The sequence below is a fragment of the Blennius ocellaris genome (assembly GCF_963422515.1).
Source record: "Blennius ocellaris genome assembly, chromosome: 1".
In the NCBI taxonomy this organism is placed as follows: domain Eukaryota; kingdom Metazoa; phylum Chordata; class Actinopteri; order Blenniiformes; family Blenniidae; genus Blennius; species Blennius ocellaris.
Genome location: NC_137650.1, coordinates 4,762,245 through 4,785,223, shown reverse-complemented (window position 1 = coordinate 4,785,223; position 22,979 = coordinate 4,762,245). Strand labels below are relative to the sequence as shown.

General features: G+C 44.0%; 1 protein-coding gene across 1 annotated transcript in view; it reads left to right on the top strand.

Moving 5' to 3' along the window:
- The window catches only part of itfg1 (integrin alpha FG-GAP repeat containing 1), a gene marked incomplete at its 5' end in the record, with an annotated part of 222,107 nt that overhangs the window by 159,312 nt on the left and 39,816 nt on the right, over positions 1-22,979 (top strand). The window contains 2 exons of the mRNA XM_080520248.1: positions 14,292-14,335; positions 17,245-17,323. Of these exons, the coding sequence (XP_080376374.1) occupies positions 14,292-14,335; positions 17,245-17,323 (123 nt within the window). The remainder of the gene's footprint in view (positions 1-14,291; positions 14,336-17,244; positions 17,324-22,979) is intronic.

Genomic DNA, 22,979 nt, shown 5'->3' with positions numbered 1-22,979 from the left:
CCTGCACAGTAAAGCTAAACAAAGTCAAACAACTTGCAAGACACTGCAGGTCTTGATGCTCAATTCCAATGTTTTGCTCGGATCTGATTTTTTGGTGTGATTGTTAACATTACATTTCAAACACGACCTCTATCAGACTGCCGTGTGAACGTGATTGGACAGTTTTGGGCCCCAGAGCACAGATGACGCTGTTGACAGACATAAATATAGATGCCACGCCAGTCAGTACCAGGCTTGCCAGATGTGACTCACTGTTTCCAGCCTAAACAATGTAAAACCCACACACCTCAATAAAAACCAGCTCAAATTTTAACCTGTGTAGGAATTATATTAAAACCCTAAAGCTATTATATGTGTAATAAAAAACACGCCATACGCACAAATGCAGGAACTAAACAAAGTTAAAACGTACACAGGTTGGCTCCCCAATTGGGGGATGCCCGCCATATTTGGCAACACAGGTCAGCGTGTAAGATCCATTTTCAAGTGGTTGTTAAATACAAGCCAACAAAATCTAGACAACCTGAGGAGGGAAAGAAGGAGAATGAAGATAAAGTAGAGCACGGCTTTAAATATTTTAATGGAGCCGCTTCCTGTGGCGCTTATCCGTGACGTTAGTTTCACGTCAAATGACAAGGCAGTCGCATGTAGGGAAATATCGAAATTGGAACCACATATGATCAAGGCCTGGGTCTGGTGTGAAAAAAATCTGAATTGGTGCTTTCTCACAGCCACAAAACAGGTTGGATGTGGCTCACACAAAACTCAGCGTTGGGTCGAATTTACCTGCAGTCTAAAAATAGACTTCTCTGCTTCTTGAGAGCAATTGCTATGTTTAGCAAGGCAGCACTGTACTATTGGTGGGAGGGTCAATGGGAGACACAACACAACACAACACAACACAACACAACACAACACAACACAACACAACACAACACAACACAACACAACACAACACAACACAACACAACACAACACAACACAACACAACACAGAGATCCGAGCTGAGAAAGCAAGTGAATGCATCAGTTGGTGTTTCTTTTATTCTTGCGTTTGGTGTTTCAGTTCTTGTTGATTATGATCCAAAATTAAAATAAGCAGCTTCTGTTGATGATTGTAGAAAATAGCACTCCAGAAGGACATTCAGGTGTCATTAATTCATGCCTTTCCTCGTTTTCTGTGTAAATATAATGTATCTTCATCGACGACCAAACCGTCAGCAGGCTGAGACCCTGGACTCTCCCATCCATGCAGCCAGCATGAATCAATTCAAGCTTCTATCCAGTTCACTTATATTAGTGTTGGGTTAATCCACAGAGGACTGAGGTGGCTGGCAGGCAGACCAATTAGCAGAGTATGGGGAGTGGCTGTGATGAAAACAAGCAGTTGAGCTGAGGTGTCGCGTCTGATTTATGATCCTGAGCTCCAATCTGCTCACCTTGCAATGATTTTAGCTGTTGCAGCCACTGAACACTCACAACCTAGAGCCAGGAGACGTTCGACCCTGTTTACTTAATGTATACAATTAATTTTCATTCAGGCTGTTTGTTTAAAAGCCACTGCTGTTGTGAGTCTCTGACAACACGGCAATGTTTTCAAAATGCCTGTCTCTCTGTCTGAGCAGACAAAACATAACTTTACTGGAACATGGACTTCTGCTCAGAAGCTCCAAGTCACAGTCGGCAGTGAGTAAATGTGTGAGTCGCTGAACCACAACAGTAGAGGATTCAGAGAATTGGTTTGAATTTAACAGCTCTTCCCCAATAAAATGATCACTTTCTTCAATTACTACTGACATGTCCATGTCCTGTTGCACATGTGTGCGGCTGCAGACAATCTACAACATTTTTTATATGTTGTATAAACAGAGTCTGGATGTGCTTTTGCACTCATGCTGAATGCGACAAGTCATTCTACTGATTCACACGTACATTCAACATAAGCTCCTTCTAGGACCTGTTTCTCACTCTGAACATGAAATATGAAGACTGGAGCTGGTGGTCGTAGATGGTCTGTCTGTCTGTCTGTCTGTCTGTCTGTCTGTCTGTCTGTCTGTCTGTCTGTCTGTCTGTCTGTCTGTCTGTGCCCTTGCCTCAAAGTGACTCACACTCGTTGCCACGAGCACTGACAAGGCATGTCATGTTTCCCCAATCAAGGTCTGCTCATTCTGTACTCTGTTTGAATCTGTGTGTGTGTGTGTGTGCGCGTGCGTGCGTGCGTTCGTGCGTGCTTGCTTGTGTGTGTGTGTGCATGCGTGCTTGTGGATGTGTGCTCGTCTTTCTATTTTTATGGGCACCTATTTAAATTCAAACCTTCAGAGCAATAACAATTCTGCACTGTCGGCCCAGTCCTCAAAACCTGAAAGGGTAAATTGAGAGACAAACTGAGTGAATAAAGAACATTATGAATACTAGAATTTCAGAGATGATGTTAGTTTCATTGTTGCCTTAACATTTGTTCTCAGGATGACAGTATTTGTGTTCAGTCAGATAATTAGGGTTTTTAAATCAGTTCATGGCACATTAATCACACTTTTATATTTTGAATTCTTGCATTTGCAGCTTTCTGAATCCACGGTGCATCTAAACATGTTTTATTGTGGTAGTTCAGTCTCGGAATGCGCCAATAATTGGTATTTACTCTGAGCTGTGCTACAAGCTGTATGCTACATGCTCATGTGTTTCAGCACTCACACACCAGCAATGTTACATGCTAGAAATGATTATAGTCTGACAGGTACAGTCATTAACAACTTGATCTACAATCTACGGTACACATAGTACAGTGTGTAGTTCGATGCTACACACTGTACTATGTGCACTGTAGACTCAGTCATATTCTGGAGCCTTCTTGCTGTTTGAAGTGACGGGGCATCGACACAGAGGAGGTTCACAGAAACACAGAGGCTTCAGTAGTGATTGCATTTGAAGTATATATCAGGCTTAATGGTGTTTGGTACGTACTTGTACTCAGTACTCGGTATCAGCAAGTAGCTACAGGTTAGTACTCGTCTTTGATAAAAATGGTATTGGTACATTCCTGGTTCAGTCCATCTGTAGTGATATGGACTTTGCTCATATGCATATTGTGCATTCCTGGTGTTGAATACCTGGTGAGGTGTTTTTTTTTTTCTTGACATGTCAGCCTTCATGACTGTTGTGGCATTTGTTTAGTTTCTTTTAGTGATAACCGCTGAGACTGCATGTGTGGTACTGTGTGTGAGGACTCCAGGCTCCCCTCCATGTGTCCAGTAGTTTCAGCAGGTCGAAGTGAGGACATGCATCCTCCTCAGATAAGCCTCATTTGTGCAGAGGATCCCCCAGATACTGACAATAATAATAATGATGATGATGATGATAATAATTCATTCATTATATTTATAGGCGCCTTTCAGAACGCTGGAAGTCGCCTCACAAAAGTGAAAAACAACATAAAAACCAATACAGGACAGTACAAAACCACAGGTCATATATATGTGCTGACTGAGATTCAAAAATGTCTCTTTGTGAAACTGAAACCATTTCTGCTGGTATAGGAACGTTAGTCTGTATGAAGAGGAAGCTGTGTGAGCTTGACAGGCCGGCGTATGCTGATCGATGCCGATCAACAAAACCGATCACCTGTGGCTCATATTTACAGCCTGCAGCCGCCCGCTGTGTAGCGTCGCATCTCCCTTCCCCTTCCCTTCACACTGTGCAGTTGCGCGGCGGCAAACCCAGCAATTTTCACTCTTTTTTTTGTCCCTCCAACCCTGAAGAGAAGAAAAAATGTATTCATGTTTTAAATTCCGTAACCTGTCAAGGTGTTGAATCTATTCATTCAAAAGATTAAATTATTATTTGCACATGTTAATTAAATATTTGAAGTGACAGTTCATCATTATTAAACGTCACACCAAAACATCTGCAGCTAGTATTGTGTATCAAACATGAAACAGTTAATTTCCTGACTTTAACACGTTGTCATCTGTCTCCAGTCTTCGAAGAGTCTTGGACACACGAGTCTGAGTGATTTCTGAGAGCTACGCTTTCCTGCAGCTCCTCACTACGGGCTTGGCATCCAGTCGCTGTAATAACACTCTCGACACCAATAAATTGGTTCCTAGTGGTGAGAAATGACCTGATTTCTGTGTCCCAGACCACAAACTGGCAGCTCAGATTAAGAACAGAAGCCACCAAGCCCCTCTCTTCCTCAATAACAGCTCTTTTATCCCGATCCATCCGCGTCTGTTCACTGTGAATCATGAATAACTGGCAGCTGTCAACACATTGCCGCCCAAACTAGACTCCACATAAAATTAATCTCTGGACATAAATCCACTGCTATCAAAATGCTCTCCACACGGGATGTAGTGGCACAATGCAAGATGCGGAAACAGTCATTAGTTGAAAAATCACTGAGCTCACCCACAGTTTAGGGCTCGCTGACACAGTGATTTCAAGTAGAAATGCAACATTTTCATTGTGTTCTGGAGTCTGTTCACACAACAATCACAACAATTGTGTTCAGAGACACTGAAAGTGTAACTTTCTGACTCTGTTGTTTCTCCTGGACTTGGTACTTTTATTTTGACAGTCAGCGTAATAGCGGTCCAACATGGTCGTCTGTCCACTAGAATGTCCGTGTTCTCCCATTGTTCATGTTTAGAGCGGATTGTTCTCTGCTGCATTTGAATGTGGTTTCGTTACAAAAACAAACAACAGCACCCACTAGTGGCCCATTATGAACACTACATGGGTTTCAGCTGGGCCTCACGTCAGAAGCACAAAGCTTCAGAAAAAGCTTAGAGGACATGGTCTCAGAATAAAGAAACATAAACCCAGAACTGCGCGTCCCAACAGGTTGCTAACGTCTGCTCGCCGAGCGGAGACTATCCGGTAATCACATCTTGGTCCAAGATCTGCCTTGGATTCAAAACTCACATCACTCATTGGCCAATAACAGACCGTTATTTACATAACTACATCTTACATTTTTCCATACACCTGGAATATGATATTTATAGAAGGCTCAGCAATTTCCTCACTAATTATAAAAAGTGCAATATTATTGATATGTACTCACAGTATGCGGTCGGAATTCCCTCGTTGTCTGCACCCTGTCTCCAATGTTGCATTCACTCAATGAGCCTGGGTCAGGGGTGGGCATTCCTGGTCCTGGATGGCTGCAGTCCTGCATGTTTTCAATGTTCCCCTGCTTAGACACACCTGAGTTCTCATGATGAGGCTCTGCAGAAAGCTTGATAATGAGCCAGTAATTGCTGTCCGCTGTGTTGATGTGAGGACACATTGAAAACATGCAGGACTGCGGCCCTCCAGGACCAGGGCTGCCCACTCCTGGGACATAGCGCCGCCTGATGGCTGGCAGTTGTTAACTGCTGAGGCGCAGGTGAAAATGAAGGAGCCTCTGAGCCTGAGCTCAGGGCAGCAAAACCCAGAATTTACAGCGTTGAGTCCTTGAGATGGCAGAAGTGTTGCAAAAGTCCCGTGTAAAAAAAAATATCCAATTGTGAAACTGCGCAATTCGTAACTGGTGAGTTGTCTGTATTTTCAGCACTCGTATTTAAATGTGTAGACTTTTCAGATTCAGCTTCACGTTGACAAGTTGTTCTACGCATTGACAAGTCTAACTTCAGACAGACAGATTGAAGTACAGACAGACCACTCGAGGTACAGACGGACAACTCTCTATACGCACAGACAAATAATTTTGCTACAATAATACCCCCATACAAAGCTCTACTCATGCAGCAGATCTGAATGGGAGAGAAAACCCACGGTGACCTATTGCCTTAAGTAATCTATCATGACCTGCAATAATAACTATATAAGTAAGTAGCAATTTATATCAAAATATAAATTTTCATTCATATATAAATTACTTTCAGTGATCTATTACACACATTTTCTACTATTCACTAAACATAAATCCGAACACAGCGTTTCTCCCAATTTTGTGTGAACAGACCTTCTAAATTTTGCCACGAAACTTTCCTGAAAGAAAAAAGGAAAAACATTGCTCTTTCGCTTAAAAACCTTTTCATGAAAACAGAACCTTGAACTTCTGGAAATTTGAGAGCAATCAGTAAGTAATTGTGAAAAGTCAATAGGTGTTCTTCACATGCTTGTCTGTGTCACAGTCTCACATTTCAGAACTGAAACTGATGAATATCCCGACACAACTCACTTCAGGCATCACAAGTCATTCAAACCAGAGTCTGATGTCAAATTACCATCACTTGTAGCTGTTGGGAGAGATGCTGACCAATCATGACAAAAGCTCATTTTCAGACTGGAAGCTGGGTTTAGTTAAGTCAGGATCTTTTGTTCTGATCGGATAGATTTACAGAATATAAAATAAAAGACCAAAATATGACATGTAATAGCACATATTCTGGAGGTATGTGGTGTTCAGAAGAAAGTCATTTTCTTTAGCGTCGCTTGTAAAAAAGACCTGAAACACCGAAACACCTGAAACCACAGAGATTCAACTGCCACCCACCAACTTTCTGATTCTTCTGAAGGTTTAAAAGAAAATTCTTCTGTTACAAATGTGTTATATCTGCTCCAAATGTGTTGGCAGGACTTTCTTTTTTTTTTGTCGACACAATCTGAAACCTGCACTAGTAACTATGGATTACTGCCAGGTTATTAAAGGTTGTGTTTATGGAAAACACTGGATTAGCGATATCAGAAGAGTCATGAAAAATCCTCTAACAAACGATTACTATAAGTACTGGCACTTTGGACATCGGATCCTGGGTCGTGTTGATCCTCATGGAAAGACTGGAGGATTACCAGAAGTAATGTTTGGACATAATGGAGTCGCTCTATATTACCAGTAGAAGTGAAAGGACTGGATGAACACATAACTGACTGGAAACATCACACAAACGGGGCTTTAGTCTCCCACGGGTCAAAGGTGAATTTTATATACTATTACTCAACGAGCCCATGATGCGGAGGATGGAACCACCCGGTGTTTTAAGCACCAGCTCTAAAGGTTGTGAAGGACAAATAACAGATTTTTTTTTTTTTTTTACTCTATAATCTGTCTGAAAGTTACAGAAAGACTTTGTGCTTTTAAAATCACAATATCACACGCACACACACACCCATAAGATTAGATGAGTCCCGCAGTGGGCCTGCCATCAGTCATTAATATTACTGAGGACAGTGGGTTGTGTGCGTGCGTGCGTGTCTTGTTCCATCCATGGAGGAGCTGTTGTGTTCTTGTTACATGTCAGCTGAAGATTGAAGCAGAGAGGACAAGAGCAGCGCAGCCTCACTCTCTGTGGTCTGAGTTTCCTGTCTGATAAGTGCAGTGACAGGCGAGGCAGCACACACACACACGAACACCCAGCCTGACTCATGGTCTTCCTGGAGCGATGGCGTGCCCACTGAGATGTGAAGGACTTCTACACCAACGCCGTTTATGTCTCTGTGTTTCTGTCTCTCTCTGCCTTTCTGCCTCGCTGAATCTGTGTCATGAAATTCCTAACGCTGTGCGTGCGTGTGCGTGTGTGTGTGTGTGTGTGTGTGTGTGTGTGTGTGTGTGTGTGTGTGTGTGTGTGTGTGTGTGTGTGTGTGTGTGTGTGTGTGTGTGTGTGTGTGTGTGTGTGTGTGTGTGTGTGTGTGTGTGTGTGTGTGTGTGTGTGTGTGTGTGTGAACCCTCTCACACTGATTAAAGCTGCTAATTTCTCTGTTGTCACACATTGTGCACAATCAGACTGTGTCAGTGCTCATGTCCAGTGTTTCATGTCCAGATCCCACGATGCCCAGTGAGATTGTATTACAGCTGCACCAGGAGTGAAAAAACGTCATTAATGATTTTTATTCACACTGCCAAAAACACAGATTGTCTCTGTCAATATGCATGAGTCCGTTTACTGACAATTACACTTTTGCCTCATTTGTTCTCTTGTGAAAGATCAGCTGTCAGTCATCCTCAGACTGTGTGACCCACTTAGCATCTCTTAGATAGATAGATAGATAGATAGCTTTATTGTCATGGTACCGGGGAGTACAATGAAAATTGGGGGGGGTGTGCTCCCGCAGAGCCACCATGGACCACAGGACACACAGACAAGACAAGACAGGTAAGAAGAGACAGTGCAAGACAGTGCAAAAATATAAAATTAGATACAAATATAAAAATAAATATAAAAATGTAATATAAAAAAACTAGGTAGTTGGTTGTAGTTTGGGGGGAGGGGGGGGGGGGGGGGGGGTCATGGCAGTCTATCTGTATGAGTGTGTCCATATTCATTGGCGGACCTGATCGCCCAGTTTCTCAGCCTGCTGGTGCGGGACTTGATTGACCTGTAGCGTCTCCCAGAGGGCAACAGGTCAAACAGGGGGTGGGCGGGCTGAGCGGGGTCGGCGGTGATGGACCTGATTCTCCTGAGGCAGCAGGATGAGGAGATATGTTCAAGGGTGGGCAGTGTTTATGACCCTCTGCACCGCCTTCCTCTCCTGGGCTGTGGAGCCAGCGTACCACACACTCAGGGAGGGGGTTAGGATGCTCTCCACACTCAGGGAGGGGGTTAGGATGCTCTCCACACTCAGGGAGGGGGTTAGGATGCTCTCCACAGAGGAGTGGTAGAAGGCCAGCAGTAGCTTGGGGTCCAGGTTGTTTTTCCTGAGGACTCGCAGGAAGTACCGCCGCTGCTGAGCCTTCTTCACCAGGGTCCTGATGTTGGATGTCCAGGAGCAGTCGGAGGAGATGTAGGTGCCCAGAAACCTGAAGGTGGTGACAGTTTCCACCTGTCCTCCGTTTATGAGGAGGGGGGTGTGGTCCTGTCTGTTTTTCCTGAAGTCCATGATGAGCTCCTTTGTCTTCTGGACGTTCAGGGTCAGGTTGTGGTCCGAGCTCCAGCGACACAGTTTCTCTACCTCGGCCCTGTACGCTGTCTCATCCCCGCCATGGATGAGACCGACCACGGTGGTGTCGTCCGCATATTTAATAATGCGGTTGGTTGGGTGGGTCGGGGTGCAGTCATATGTGTACAGGGCATATAGTAGAGGGCTTAGGACGCAGCCTTGAGGGGATCCGGTAGCATCTCGCAGCTTCGCTGAGCTTCACTGAGCATCTCTCAGGATCTCTTAGCGTCTCTTAATTTCACTTAGCATCTCTTAGCATCTGATAGCTTCACTTCGCATCTCTTAGCTTCACTAATTTCTCTTAGCATCTTTCAGTTTCACTTAGCATCTGTTAGCTTCACTGAGCATCTCTTAGTTTAGCTTAGCTTCTCTTTGCCTCTTTTTGCAGCAACAACATTTTTGTTACTTTTGTTGCTGCAGTTGTCCTCGTGGTTGTTGTCATTGTGGTGGTTGTTGTTGTTGTCATTGTCACAATAGTAGAGGGGGGTATTCCAGAAAGCAGGTTATTTGAAAACTCAGTGTGTTAACCCTGAGATGAGGAAAACTGAGTTTTCTGTTCCATAAAGAGAGCTGAATAAATCTGGGAATGAGTCACCATGGTAACATACTCTGTGAACAGAACCCGCTCGTTGGCAGGTTTTGCAAAGGAAACCCTTAGTTTCTACTGGCTCCTCCCACCTGAAGCAGCTGCTAGAAATGGATTGTCCATTATTTCCAAACCTGGTTGACATCAAAGCTGAAATGATTTGAGAGAACCTATGTCGTGAGAGTTTTCCAGCCCAGATGACTTTTTTTTTTTCTGGCAATGTATGAATTCCCTGTGCGGGAAATTCCTTCACGAATCGACCGGTGCCTCACATCGTAGCTCGTTTTCTGCACAGCATTACATTGTTTTGTGAAATGGTCTTTTTCTTTATTAAATTGGTAAAGCAACAGTGTGTAGAGCAGTTAGAGAATTACCCATCGCTCTGAAACAACTGCTGCAGCGCTGGAACATTTATGGCAAAATAACTGGGTTTTCATTCTGTTGCCATAGTGACTCGTGGTATCTGGGCTCTACTGATGATGGCTCTTTATTCTGGTTGTTAATTCGAGCAACTCAAGGTTCATACTGAGAGTTGATTGATCTAATTCAGATCAGCTGCTCTGGAACCGGAAACTCAGATTACCACCTCATAGTGAGGCCACATTTACACGTACCCAGGTTTTTTAGTGTTTTTTTAGACAGATATTTCCCTATCTACGTTTAAAGAAAATTTTCATTTATACTAACCCACATATACAGCTTGTTCAGAGCTGCTATGGGCATGCCAAACCTGTAGGGGGCGGTGTAGCAAGAAGCATGATGGCCAATCCGAATCCTGGAAAAAAACGGGAAAAAAACCAGAATGCCACGAATTGTGACATAAATATCCGCCTACCCGCCTTTAGATGCAAACAGAGACAGATTTTATCCAGCTCCCCACTGTGGCTGGAGTTTTCCGGAATCATCATTTGTGGTGAGTTGTAGCTACGTTCATGCATAAATGCACGGCCCAAACGCAGAGAAATATCCGTTTTTTCAGATACCCAGGTATGTGTAAATGTGGCCTGAGTCGACTCAGAGTTTGTTGATCCTGTTTTCTGGAATTCCCCCCCCCCCCCCCCCCCCCCCCCCCCAGGTGCCTTCCCCTGTTTTAACTGAGCTGTTGCTGCAAATTGACACAGTTGCTGATCTGTGGATTATGTTTATAATTTTGTTGTGCTGTTGTTTGAAGACTTTTGCTTTGGTTGTAATTTAATTTGGAGTCACGTGTATAAACGCTTTCCTTTGAACTGTGACAAGAACGCATGTCAAATGTTGTGCCAATGAAAAGAGTCCTGGATCTGCAGGACCAGACATGGAAAGAGGTTAAATCCCATCACATCTGAAGAGCAGAGAGATACTGTACAAGTCAGTTTCACATTAATGGAGGATTAATGACAGCAGCAGTTTGTGCCATAGCCCACAGAGATTCAGGCAATTCTTCAGAAAATGTGTCTCCACACAGTTAATTGACCTGTCAGCCACACGGAGATGCTGCTGTGGTGAGAACAGGTATCATTTGATGTGTGAAAACATTGTGAAGCTCAAGAAAGAAGGAATAAAAGCCTCTACAGAGGAGATTGCAGAGTTTGCACTGAGGTCATGGTATTTTGGTTTTTAAACCCTCTTGCAGTGTTTTTCTGATGTCCTCTTTCCTCATAATCCCAAATGAGACTGACTTCCCACAAATGGTGGTTTAATCCCAGAGTTATTGATTGACCCCTAGAAAGCACAAAGTTCCAACAAGCCAGGACGAGTCCCACGTGGACGAGTTATTGATCATTAATGTCCTTGGCTGAGGACTTTGGAGTGAAGCCTGATATGATGATGGTGCTGTAATTCCATGCAGGCCTGTTAGACTCCTCAGAGGCTTTGATCTCCACACAGCCAAAGAAACTGTCGTCTTCTGTTTGTGTCTGAAAGCTTTACCGCACTTTGCTGGCTCTTTAAAGGCACCAAACGGCCAAACGCAGGCCTACATCTCTGGAAAACGAGTACAGTCACATCGCAGGTGTCAGGCCTTGTTTACAAGTCGGAGAGAAAGACTTTTGTTGCATTTTGGCCGCTGCAGTCACTGAAAACAGAACTTTACAAAGTGAAATTTCATTGTTTTTCTGCACACATTTGAGCAAACAGCAACAGGGATCATGGAGGATTCCTCACTGAATTTCAATGAAATGAGCATTTCCTATAAGTCACTGCACCATCACTTGCATACGCGAAGAACAGAGAAAAAGAGCTGACAACTTCACATCCTGCTGTTCTCTGTGTGTGAGTACATTCCCAAAACACAGTATCTTCTAGACATACAAACTGCAGCTTTTCCAACGTTTCTTGTATTCTCATGTGTACCACGTTCAATATGTTGCTGTTTGCATGCACAACTCAGAGAAACGATGAATCCCAGCAATTTGTTGTCTCTCATATTCATATTCATATATAAAAGTCATTTTAAAATGATGAATAGCAACAAAACAAGGCCCTCAATGACTAATTAAAGTGTTTTTCTGTCTTAATGATGTGACATTTTGCACTGAGACCTGTTTACGGAGATGTTAAGTGGCAGCTGATATGCAGACTGGTCAGTCCGGGTCAAAGAGCGCAGCCTCGTCTTTGATGCCTGCTCCATCTCCATTCTGCTGTCGGCGTTTTCTTAATAAGCTGCCGAACTTCAAAGCAGCAAATTTGCCTTTGCCACACGTATGCAATTTCTTCCTAAATCAAAGCTTTCAGCATTAAAAGCGGTTGTTTATTCTCACAGAATGACGGCAGAGGGATCACAGTGAGAGGAAAATGTCCCCCAGCTCTCGCCGCCACTGCAGTTCCAGCTGAAACCGCTCACTGCGTCTGGATAATCAGGTGCTGGAATTCAGTTTGTTCAGGCACGGCGAGGCGTCCACACAAAATGCAATGAAGGTTGCAAGGTGAAGATAATGGAAGACTGCTTCTGTCCACCATGTCTTCATGTTCTGCCATACAAGATGCTCACACACCAGCATCGAACCGCTAACCTGAGGACTGGATCATCAACGTTCCACGTGACAATGCAGCGTTGGTTTCAGAAAAGCTCAGACAAAAGACACAAGTTGTTACCATATCTGGTTAATTGGAGGCGTTTCTGAAGGCAAATGATCCGAGAGGTTCAGGAGCATAGTAACTAACAAGTGGGATTTATCAACACTGGCCCAGAAGTGCTAAAGCAACCCTCAAAACACAACAAAAGTTTTGCGTTTCAGTTGAAAACGTTGTGGCGTAAACAGGGCTTCAGTTTGATTCGTCGTATCAGATTATTATTTGAATAAAAGTAGTCGGTGACAGTAGTATGTTCGTCATGAGCTCTGGATCAGCTGGGTTCAAACAAAAACGGATAAATCTGTTGCATCACTGTACCGGAGGAAACATTGGAGATGTGCTCGCCGGTTCAACTCCACACTGACCGTCAGCTGCTGCTCGCTGTGCTCTCATGTCAGTAGAAGCTGTGAGCAGATCGGAGGAGGCTCGGCTCGGCTCGGCTCGGCTCGGCTCGGCTCGGCTCGGCTCGGCTCTGGGCGTCCTGGACTCAGGCTGTGTGATTGGGAGCATTGAGTTTGGCTGTTGTCTGGCTCAGCGCCGGGCTGCGACCTTATTAACAGAGAACTGGGCTTCAGCATGACTCCATCAGGCAAATCAAGCCAGCCTAGACCCAGAACCCCATTAGCATGCTAATAAAGTCACTCCTCTCATGACTGATTAGCAATTCACTGGGTTCTGTCTTCCTCCACTCACACACACAAATAAGGGAACAGCTCTCCTCGCATGCACATGCAGTGGTAATGGTGTGACACTTATTTTTGTGTTTCTCATTGCCAACAATTTATTTATAGCCTCACCTTAGTGGCTGTCTTGTCCACACCGACACATCAAGCAGCTGTGATTAATGAAGACTGGATGTGGGACTGTTTTCTCTCTCCAGCGCTGTGAGCACCCATCACTGACCTATCTCTACAAAACAAACTCATTCTCACTTCATGAATTCAATAGAGGGATGGTTTTGCAAGATGGATGTTATAAGAGCTAAATAGCGTAAACAGCATCTCAGTCAGCTCACAGCTCCAGTCTGACCCCTTCAACTAGCATCAGTAACACCAACCCTCATCCATGTTTTCTGTTTTCTACTTCTAACACATTAATTTTAAGGGCAAAATGGTCAATCATCCAATCTGCTAATAGGAACTGTGATGAAAGAACTATCAGTGTGATCATAATGTTATGGCTGATTTGTGTGTAATGGAAGAGAAAACCTGTTTCCATTCTATTTACACATGTTTCTATTCAGTGTCGGGTTTTTTTAAAACAGGGATTTCAAACACATGGAGTCTGGCCTTAATTCTTCAATCCTTAACAAATCATTTTTAGTACGTAACTCTTGGATAAATCTAGTAAGATCCCGTAAGACACAGCAATCACACCTGAACTGCAGAGTTCAAATCGGAATGTGTGCACATTTAGATTTGGTACTATCATATATCACTTTTGGCTCTTATGTTCCTGTTGCGGCGCAGTTGAGATCAAATGGAGCTATATGTGAATTTGACATCTTTCTGTCAAGGTTTATTTTTTACATTATCATTTTTAAAGCTTGTGTATCTCAGACCGGTGCTGTTGAGTTGTTGTGTGTAATGACATTATTTCTCCAGGATGAGAGACGAGTCCTATGAGGGGGAATTTCCTGATGTGTTAATGTGCCAGAGGTGAAACCTCCTGATGTTTGGGTCCTGCGGCTCTATTCTCCTTCCGCAGCAGTAATTCGCTGCACCTGACATGTTAAAAATCTGTCTAACTCAGATGTTCTCTGTCTTCCTCAGTGCTCAGCGGCCTCTGCTCCAACGACTGCCCCGACAATGTCAAGGTGAGAGATCCTGTAACATGATGGTATGAGCCTGCGCTCTGCACGTCCAGAGCGGTCACAGCCTGACCTGCAGCGACACCACAGTTCCATTCACTGAGGAACAAAGCAGTCATTAAAAACAGCAGTAGTGACATCCAGAAGACCAGGAAGCATGAATAGGTGAATCTTCAGTGAGGTAAATGTAGATCATGGTCCTCTGTGGGCTCGTGGGGTGACGTGTCAAACTTTATTGCTGTTTGAGCGGCAGCTGCATTCTAGCCGAAGCGGAGTTCAAGTGTTTTGTTGTGTTGCATTTATGCACCTTCAGCTGGCCTCATGGAAGAGATTCTTTTGCCAACCTGTTTCCCCAACACTGCCTAGTGTGATCATATGATGCCTTTTGTCACAGTTACAATGGGAAGAGAAACACAGTGCAGACAATAGTTCAAGTCTCACACTGAGCTGTACTTCTGTAGACTTTATGGTACAGTTTCTGAAGCTGTCACTTCTCACCAACACATCAAACAATCAGTCTGTTAACATCTCCCGTAACCGGCAGCCACATGTGGAACTACATCCCTTCTCTTGTGACTCTGTAGTCACTCTGCAGTCCAAAAGCCTGTGTTTTGTGGAAGTTGTTGAGTGTAAATGTGCTTCAGGTGTGGATGGTGACCTGTCTAGATGGAACTGGCCTTCACTCATTGTGAGCTGAGATCAGGATGGGTCGCTGCAGGAGATGAATGTTCACTCACTTCACTTGTGTGAAAAGACAAACCTGCATTGGTTTTCTAGACCCGATGTGATGATGATTTCTTCAATAGTAAACATCTGGGGTACTTAGTGCAATGTGTCTCATCTTAACGCCAGAAATAAAGTTTTGTTTCATTCATTCATTCATTTCCAATAACGCACTACTATAACACATTACTAATAATCTTTGAGTAATAATATACTCATTATTATCAAAGTTTTAACATGAAAAGGTGTTTTTTTTTGGGGGGGGGGTTTGAAAAACACTACTATATTCTGACAACAGAAAGAAAATCCAAGAGTAAGACTTATTTCCTTCCGTTGGAGTTGATAAGATGACAACAGACACAGATTCTACATTTGCAAGATGGACACTGAGAAAACTGAACTTCTAAACATTTCAGTAAAATTGGAAAGATTCAAACTACTGGCATCAATAAATCTTTAATGAAACGTAATTAATGCACAAAGAGCGTGTTTCCCATCAGTGTGAGCTCAGCAATATTCTACAAGCTCGTGTTTAACTAAAGTATCTGTCTGTGGAACAGCAGAAACAATATCGCTCTCTATGAGAACGCTCTATGGCAGTGAGTAGAGACCGTCTGCAAATTATAAACTGCTGCAGCCGTGAAGACGGATACTACAAAACTATCTACCGTAATAGTGTCACTGGTGTTCACTGCAGTGTCACCAACATTACTGCAGCTTCACTTGTCTCCTACTGATCAAACTACAACACTTGATTTGATTAAAAAAAAAGCTTTTTTCATCATTTTAATGGAGTTTTATTTGTAATAAAATTCAATAGCTTCACTCTAATGTACTACAGACCAATGAAACGCAACTTAATTCATATTGCAACACTTGGTTTAGAATGAGAAACATTCTCATCATTTCAAACATTCTGATTGAAAGAATAAAAGAATAGGAACAAACAGATCGATTGTGTGTCTTGTCATGTCATCATAGTCGTGGCTCTCGCTCTGTTCTGGTTCATATGAATCAGCACAGACTTTAAATGTCTGCAGCATCCCGATCAAAACTTACCAGACGGATCCGTTGTCCGCTTCTGTGATTCTGCCAGTCGTTGAGTCTTTACTGTGTCCATTATAAGAAGTTGTTCGTCCCTGGAGGAGCCTCCAGTCATTAAGCTACATCACTTCCACTGAATAAACTACATTTCAGCTATTTAAACTATCTAGTCACTTTTCTGTGGTAGTTCTGGTCAAAGTAAACTCACAAATTGTTCAATAGTAGTGTAACGCATTACAATTCAGATACAGTAATATTGTACTGTAGCTACTTACTTTCAAATGACAGTAACTGATAATGTGTAATGCATTACATTTTGGAAGTAACTTGCCCAACACGTCAGTCAGGAGGAAGCCGTGCTTCACACACACCAGCTCTGTTGTATTGCTGTGTGACGGACAAACAGACATTAGCATTATTTTCATTAAGTGTAGTTTGAGCTCTGAGACTTCCTGTTGTGTTGAAAGTCACTGGGTTATTGAGCAGTCAGTTTCAGGTTTCCTCTGAAGGCTTGTTGTGGCCTACATGTGGGCAGGTGATGAGCCACCAGGTGAGAATCACAGAGGTAAATCCCTGCGAAGGGCCTTAGTGAAGCACGTCAGCAGAGTTGCTGCGATCAGACGTTTGGCTTTTCTGTCCGTCTCCCCGTCCTCCCGCCTGTCGTCTCGCTGAAAGATGATGAATGCAGGAGACAAGGGGAGCTTGCGGCTGTTTCTCCTCCTCTCCACTGCCATCCATCAACCTCCTCTATCTTTTCATTCTGCCCTTCCTCCCTTGTTTTCAGCCCCACCTCGTCCTCTCTGCCCCCCATTTGTGTGCAGCACCATCACTGTTAGCTAACGTAAAGAGAAATGTGGCTCAATGCATCTCTTCATGTGTTGTCAGCCGATCATAATGAAGAGATCAGACGTGGAGTAAGCAGTCTCCCGCACGGGAGCATGAACACGCAGCCGTCACGTTAACTTACGCTCAGCAGGAGGTCAGACCTGACCCTCTCCCCGAGTTAGAGGAACACGAGAACCAGCTCCAGTTCAGCGGCTCCTATTCCTACTCCTGTTCCTCGCCCTCTCTGACGTGAGCTGATAACATGCAACCTTTAAAACTCTGCCATATTTAACGCGTGTGTGTGTGTGCATGTGTGTTGGCAGCCCTTTGGTGTGAACCAGCCCGGTCCTTATGTCATGTACACGACAGTGGACTCCAACGGCTACCTGAAAAACGCCTCAGGTAAGAACAGGATTCTTTACCATAACTACCAAAGAAAAGTATGTTTCTCAGAGAATGACGTTCCCTGTACTCTGACATGTCCAATCACCTAATGTGTGCACACTGACAGCCGGCCTCAGTCTGCCCCACATTTCTCAGGTATTTGCAGAAAGGAGGGAATGAGATTGATTTTTATTTTCTCGCTTTTTTTTTTATAGATGACAGACAAAGACTGACATGAAAAGGGCAGCAAGAGAAAGGGGCAAAATCTAAAGCTTGAAAAAGTGCTGTAACTTTAAAGAAAATAAATCATTTTGATAAGGTAACACTGTTTATGATGTCTGTGATGGATGTGTGCTAAGGTCACACTTTTCATTCCAGCTTCGCTCAAACTGAATTACTTTGTTACTGCAGCAGTAAAGTTAAGTAAAGGAGGGTTCAAGTCTCCATGATGCAGTACAAACACAACCCTAATGGTTTGTGGCTTTAAAACACCAGCCCTGGTCTCCTGAGGCGTGGCCTCCTCTGCACCTGGGAAAGTTTGCACTGGAAGCTGTGAGTCCATCAATGTGACATGTTTTTCCAGCTCGGTTGAATTGAAAAGAAACACCTCAAAGTGGTTTTGTTCGATTCTTCAGCTTGCTCCTGAACCTGTTTTGCTTTGTAGACGGAAGATTTGTCTTGCTGAAACATGAAAGAGTGAACATGGTGCACATACACAAACACACACACTCAATGCAGAAACGTCCTCATGGCCACACTGCAGCAGAGCTGAACACTACACTTCTGTGAGTTGTGGTGTTGGGGGGTTTTCAGCTTCAGCGCCTTGCTGAAGGACACTTCAGCCACCAACCTTGGGATTGACGACAACCTGCTTTACTAAGGGTGCCACACACACCAGTGGTGTGCAGCACTGCTCCGGGAGGTGCTGCAGGTCGAAGTAACATGGACGTGGATGATGGAAGGATCCAAAGATCCCTGCAGAACGTATCAGACTGCAGCTGGGAAGAACTGGAGGTCCGCCAAGGTCCTAATAGACTGCTGCTCGCCAAGTCAAACACAGAGAACGTCTTCAGTCTGCTCCACTATATATATATATATATATATATATATATATATATATATATAACTCACAAATTCTTTAGCGTCAGATAAATGAAGGGTTGAAATTCCCCACACCCATCTGTCTTTACATCACATTACAAAATGTAATGTGCTAAAAGTTTCTCAGTCTCAGTCTGAAGCCTCATTACTCCAGCTTCATTATTAATGCTGGCATAATCTATAACATTACTGGCTCTCCATGGGGTTACGGAACTCCCTGACGATCAGCAGCACCCTGTACTCCAGCTTGATCAGAAGTGGAAGGTGTGAAGACAGGTGGAGAGATGAGAGCCGACATGAGGGAGACATGTTGAGCTGTATCAGCTGCAATGAACATATTTGATGATACATGGTGGACGGAAGAGGACAATGGGCAGTGACAGCCTGGGGTCGCAGATATATATAGTCTGGGAGTGCAGCATAATCCCACTCTGTTCCACGCTTTCATGTGTCTTCTGGATTATAGGAACAAGTGGATGCATCACAGTCTCACACCCTCTTTATTTCACCATCGGTGGAATCACTGCGACTAATCTTCCATTGGGTGCAGACTTTTTCCATGATGTGCTTTTCCTGCGAGCTCCAGTGGACGAACCTATGAAAGTAAGCTCATCTGTATGCAACCCTTCAAAAGCCAAGATAACAAACCTTCTGCACGGTCCACCGCATTAGAATGTGGAGGAGGTGGAGAGACGGCTCCTCCGGCCCCTCCACGGCAGACAGTGATGGAGAATCCACAGAGCACACGGAGTGTTGGACTGCAGCTGGATGAGGAGGATCAGGAGTTCATTCTTAAACACTGAAGTCTTGATCACATTAGAGAGGAGACAAACTCCACTCGCTGTCACAGTTCTCACCTGTTTCCTGGAGCTCATTGTGTCTTCAGTTTAAGCAGATGTGACACAGCCCAGAGATGGAACATCGTCAGGTGAAAGCTGGTTACCCGATGCTCATGAAGTAGCATTCGCAGCCAAGACACACCGTGAGGCGGAATCTCTGGCCTCCTTTACAAAACAATATTTACACTGGCGATGCATCGTGTTTGCATTTTGGTTTTAGAAAGGTTTTGCCTTTAGACTCAAACATTTTGAAGGCGATGTCTGTTTCCACAGACATGGCAGAAACACTGAAAAAGGATGGAGCTCTCATGCCAGAACACGAGTTTGCTTCATTGTTTGTTTTTGTCATGAAACCACACACACATGCAGCAGAGAACAATCGGCTCTAAACATCTCAAAACATCTGATCTTTGAGGAATTTTCAGTGTATTCTGAACCTGAAATGTTCTGTGTGTGGCTCCTGAACAAAAATGATTTTAACAAGCTTTCTTTAAAAGCTTTGTTCTGTTAGTATTGAACTCTTTTTCTATTCCCCCCAAAACACAATGCACATTTGTTTGCAGGCTTTCTCTACATTTCTAAAGGCTTGGATGAGATTTGTGAAGGCGGCTCTGGGACAGCTTACAGCGTGCGTGCGTCTATGCGTGGCAACTTTGTTGACCAATATGAGGACACGTTGGCGTATCTCTCAGCTGTTCGCTCGTGTTTTCTCCAGAGTGAATGTGGGGAGATTGTCAGTATTGACAGCATAGGAGTAGAAGAGTTAACTGAATACGCAGCAAGCATAGAAAAAGGGCAGATTGTCTTGACATTCTGTCCTCTGCCTGTACACCTGTCTCTGTTGAAGAGGAAGAAGACTCCTGTCAGTCTGTCCGTCAAATCTCCCTCTTTCTGTGCCGCCTGTTGAACTGAAGATGAAGAGAGAGCAGGAGCAGCCAGAGGCTTCACAACTCCCCCAACCCTCATTTAGAGAGAGTGTGTGCATTCGTGTGCGCGTGCGTGCGTGTGTTGATATAAGTTTATTAATTCTGTTATTTGGTAGCTTGTAGCTCGGGCAAGGCTGCCAGATATGAGCAATGATGGGCTACACACACACACACACACACACACACACACACACACACAGTCTGGACTACTCCACTGGGGCCGTACGATCTTCACTTGCCCTTCACCCTGGTGGACAGAGAGAGAGCAGAGAGCAAGGAGAAATGATCACATCCTGAGCGATAGAGACGATCTGAGTGAAGTCCCTGTAGAACAGGAGGAAAAGATGAGCAGACATTCATTGGAATATAGAAATAGCAAAGTTGAGGTGGTAGTTTGGATGAAGTGCAGATACTGTTACCATCAGAGACGCTCTGCTGACGTCACCTGATTCCAGCATGTGCCAGTGATCTTGGCATGGATTTGAAGACTGAAGGTTAAAGCAGCCGTGTGTGTGTGTGTGTGTGTGTGTGTGTGTGTGTGTGTGTGTGTGTGTGTGTGTGTGTGTGTGTGTGTGTGTGTGTGTGTGTGTGTGTGTGTGTGTGTGTGTGTGTGTGTGTGTGTGTGTGTGTGTGTGTGTGTGTGTGTGTGTGTGTGCGTGCGTGCGTGCGTGCGTGCGTGCGTGTGTGTGTGGCCCCTTACTAAGCAGGTTGGATGGATGATCATGGGTGGCTATTCTGACAACAGCACACCTCATTATCAACTGCCTCCTGCTGAGAGGGGGGAGTTGTTCATTAACAGCCGTTCTAATCCTCTCTCACCTCCTACAGTGGACATGTAGACACACTCCGGTGCTGAGCAGGGGCAACTCAGCAATGCGCCTCCGTCCCAGTTCACATGATCTCATCAGGGACCGTCAGTCTTCACAGACAGGGTGTAGCAGTCCAGCACAGTCCTTCTTCCTGTTCAACACTGAGACTTGTGCTTCTCCAGTGCTTTAGCTGCTCTGATGCAAAGTGTTTTTCCCACCTGCGTGTCACTGACACAATCTATTTCATGTGACGTAGCTTCTCACAGTGTTACTTCCCTGTTTACACATGTTTTCGAATGAAAGCAGTTTGCTTTTATTGCTGTTTGGCTGTTTCTTTCCATGACAGTGGCACTGTCAGTCTCTGACAATGATACTGTTTGAAAAGAGCTTTCAGTTTGCGACATTTTCCAAATGCTCCCATCTAAAAAAAAACAACAAAACAATACCATCTCCTTGCAAAAAGAGAAAACTCAGCATCTCTGTAACAATTTGTTCTCCACATGTGGCCTTCTGCTGCTGTCAGTAATTTTTCTGCTAGAACCTGGGGCGGTGGTGGCTCAGTGAGTGGAGCAGCCGACTCTCAATCAGAATGTTGCAGGTTCAATTCCCCAACTCCCCTGCCCTCATGTCCAAGTGTCCGTGAGCAAGACTCTGAACCCCACACTACTCCCAATGGAGGGACTGAGCGCTTTACATTATGTGTGAATTCAAAAACACAACAGCAAATCATTAAACACAACAATTTCAAAAACACAACTGCAAATTGAAAAACACAACACAAATGAAAAAACACAATTGCAAATTTGTGTTTTTTTCATTTGTGTTGTGTTTTTCAATTTGCAGTTGTGTTTTTCAATTTGTTGTTGTGTTTAGTGATTTGTTGTTGTGGTCTGCACTTCAGGGCCGCTGTAATTATCTGACGTCCGCTGCACTTTGCTTTATACATTCCGATGAAGTTCACCTGGACTTCCTTTTATTTCCATCATTAACACCACAGAGCACTGGTTCAGGGACTCATACATGCTTTGGCTGCTGATAAAAAGCGCATGAGAGTTATTTACTGGAGTTAACTCTTTAATCAGCCTCTCAGTATTTTCACAGTTTTGGTGCCTGATGCCATCAATACAGCAAGATGTATTAAAGATGACGTCTTTCTTGAGTTCAATGTGTTTTAATAGAAGACTGAAAGTAAAACACATAAAGACTTGGAAGTATATGCAGCTTCTTTTTAAAGATCAAGTTTTGGTTATTGCATCTGTCATTATCTTCGTGCCTGCACCTCAATTCAGGAGTTTGCCACCAGTTCACAGCAGTAACACTAAGAGCGGTTTCATCTGCAACTCACAAAATGCTGTTTCTCTTCATTTCTTCATTGAGAAGGTAAATATATCAGTTTGATTGCTGCTGGCTGTAAGCCGCCATTACATTAGCCTGTATGAACCCTATATATTTGGCTGTTACTGCCAATAAGCTGGAGTGAATAATGTCATCGGGTAAAAAAAACAATGAATGGTGTTCACACTGTCTGTTGGGCCAAAGAGTGCACTCTGAGGGAAAAGAGAGGGAAGATACACGTGAAGATAACAGTTAGAGGGAGTCCAGAGACAGTAAAGGAGTGAGTGCTCATGGAAAGCAGATTCATAACTCGCCCAGATCAATGTGGCTTTCTGCAGACTGTCCAATTAAGCTAATGAGTTCCGGGCATTAGCAGCAGCTCACACACATACACTCATTTAACATGCGTCCATAACCTTTAAAAACACGTGGTCATCCACAGCAGCTTGTCCACAAACATATTGATATTTTTTTCACCGTTAGAAAACCAACCTAAATGTGTAGCCTGAAGCCTGTTTGACTCCCTGTGGAGCCGAGCCATGGCTGCAGTGCACCTCGGTGCTCGTCAGGTCAATAGTGAGTGTCACTCTGCTCTCAAACTCCTCTAGTGCCACAGTGTATGGAGTATGTATGAGCCAGTCTGGAAATAGACAGCGGGAGCTGA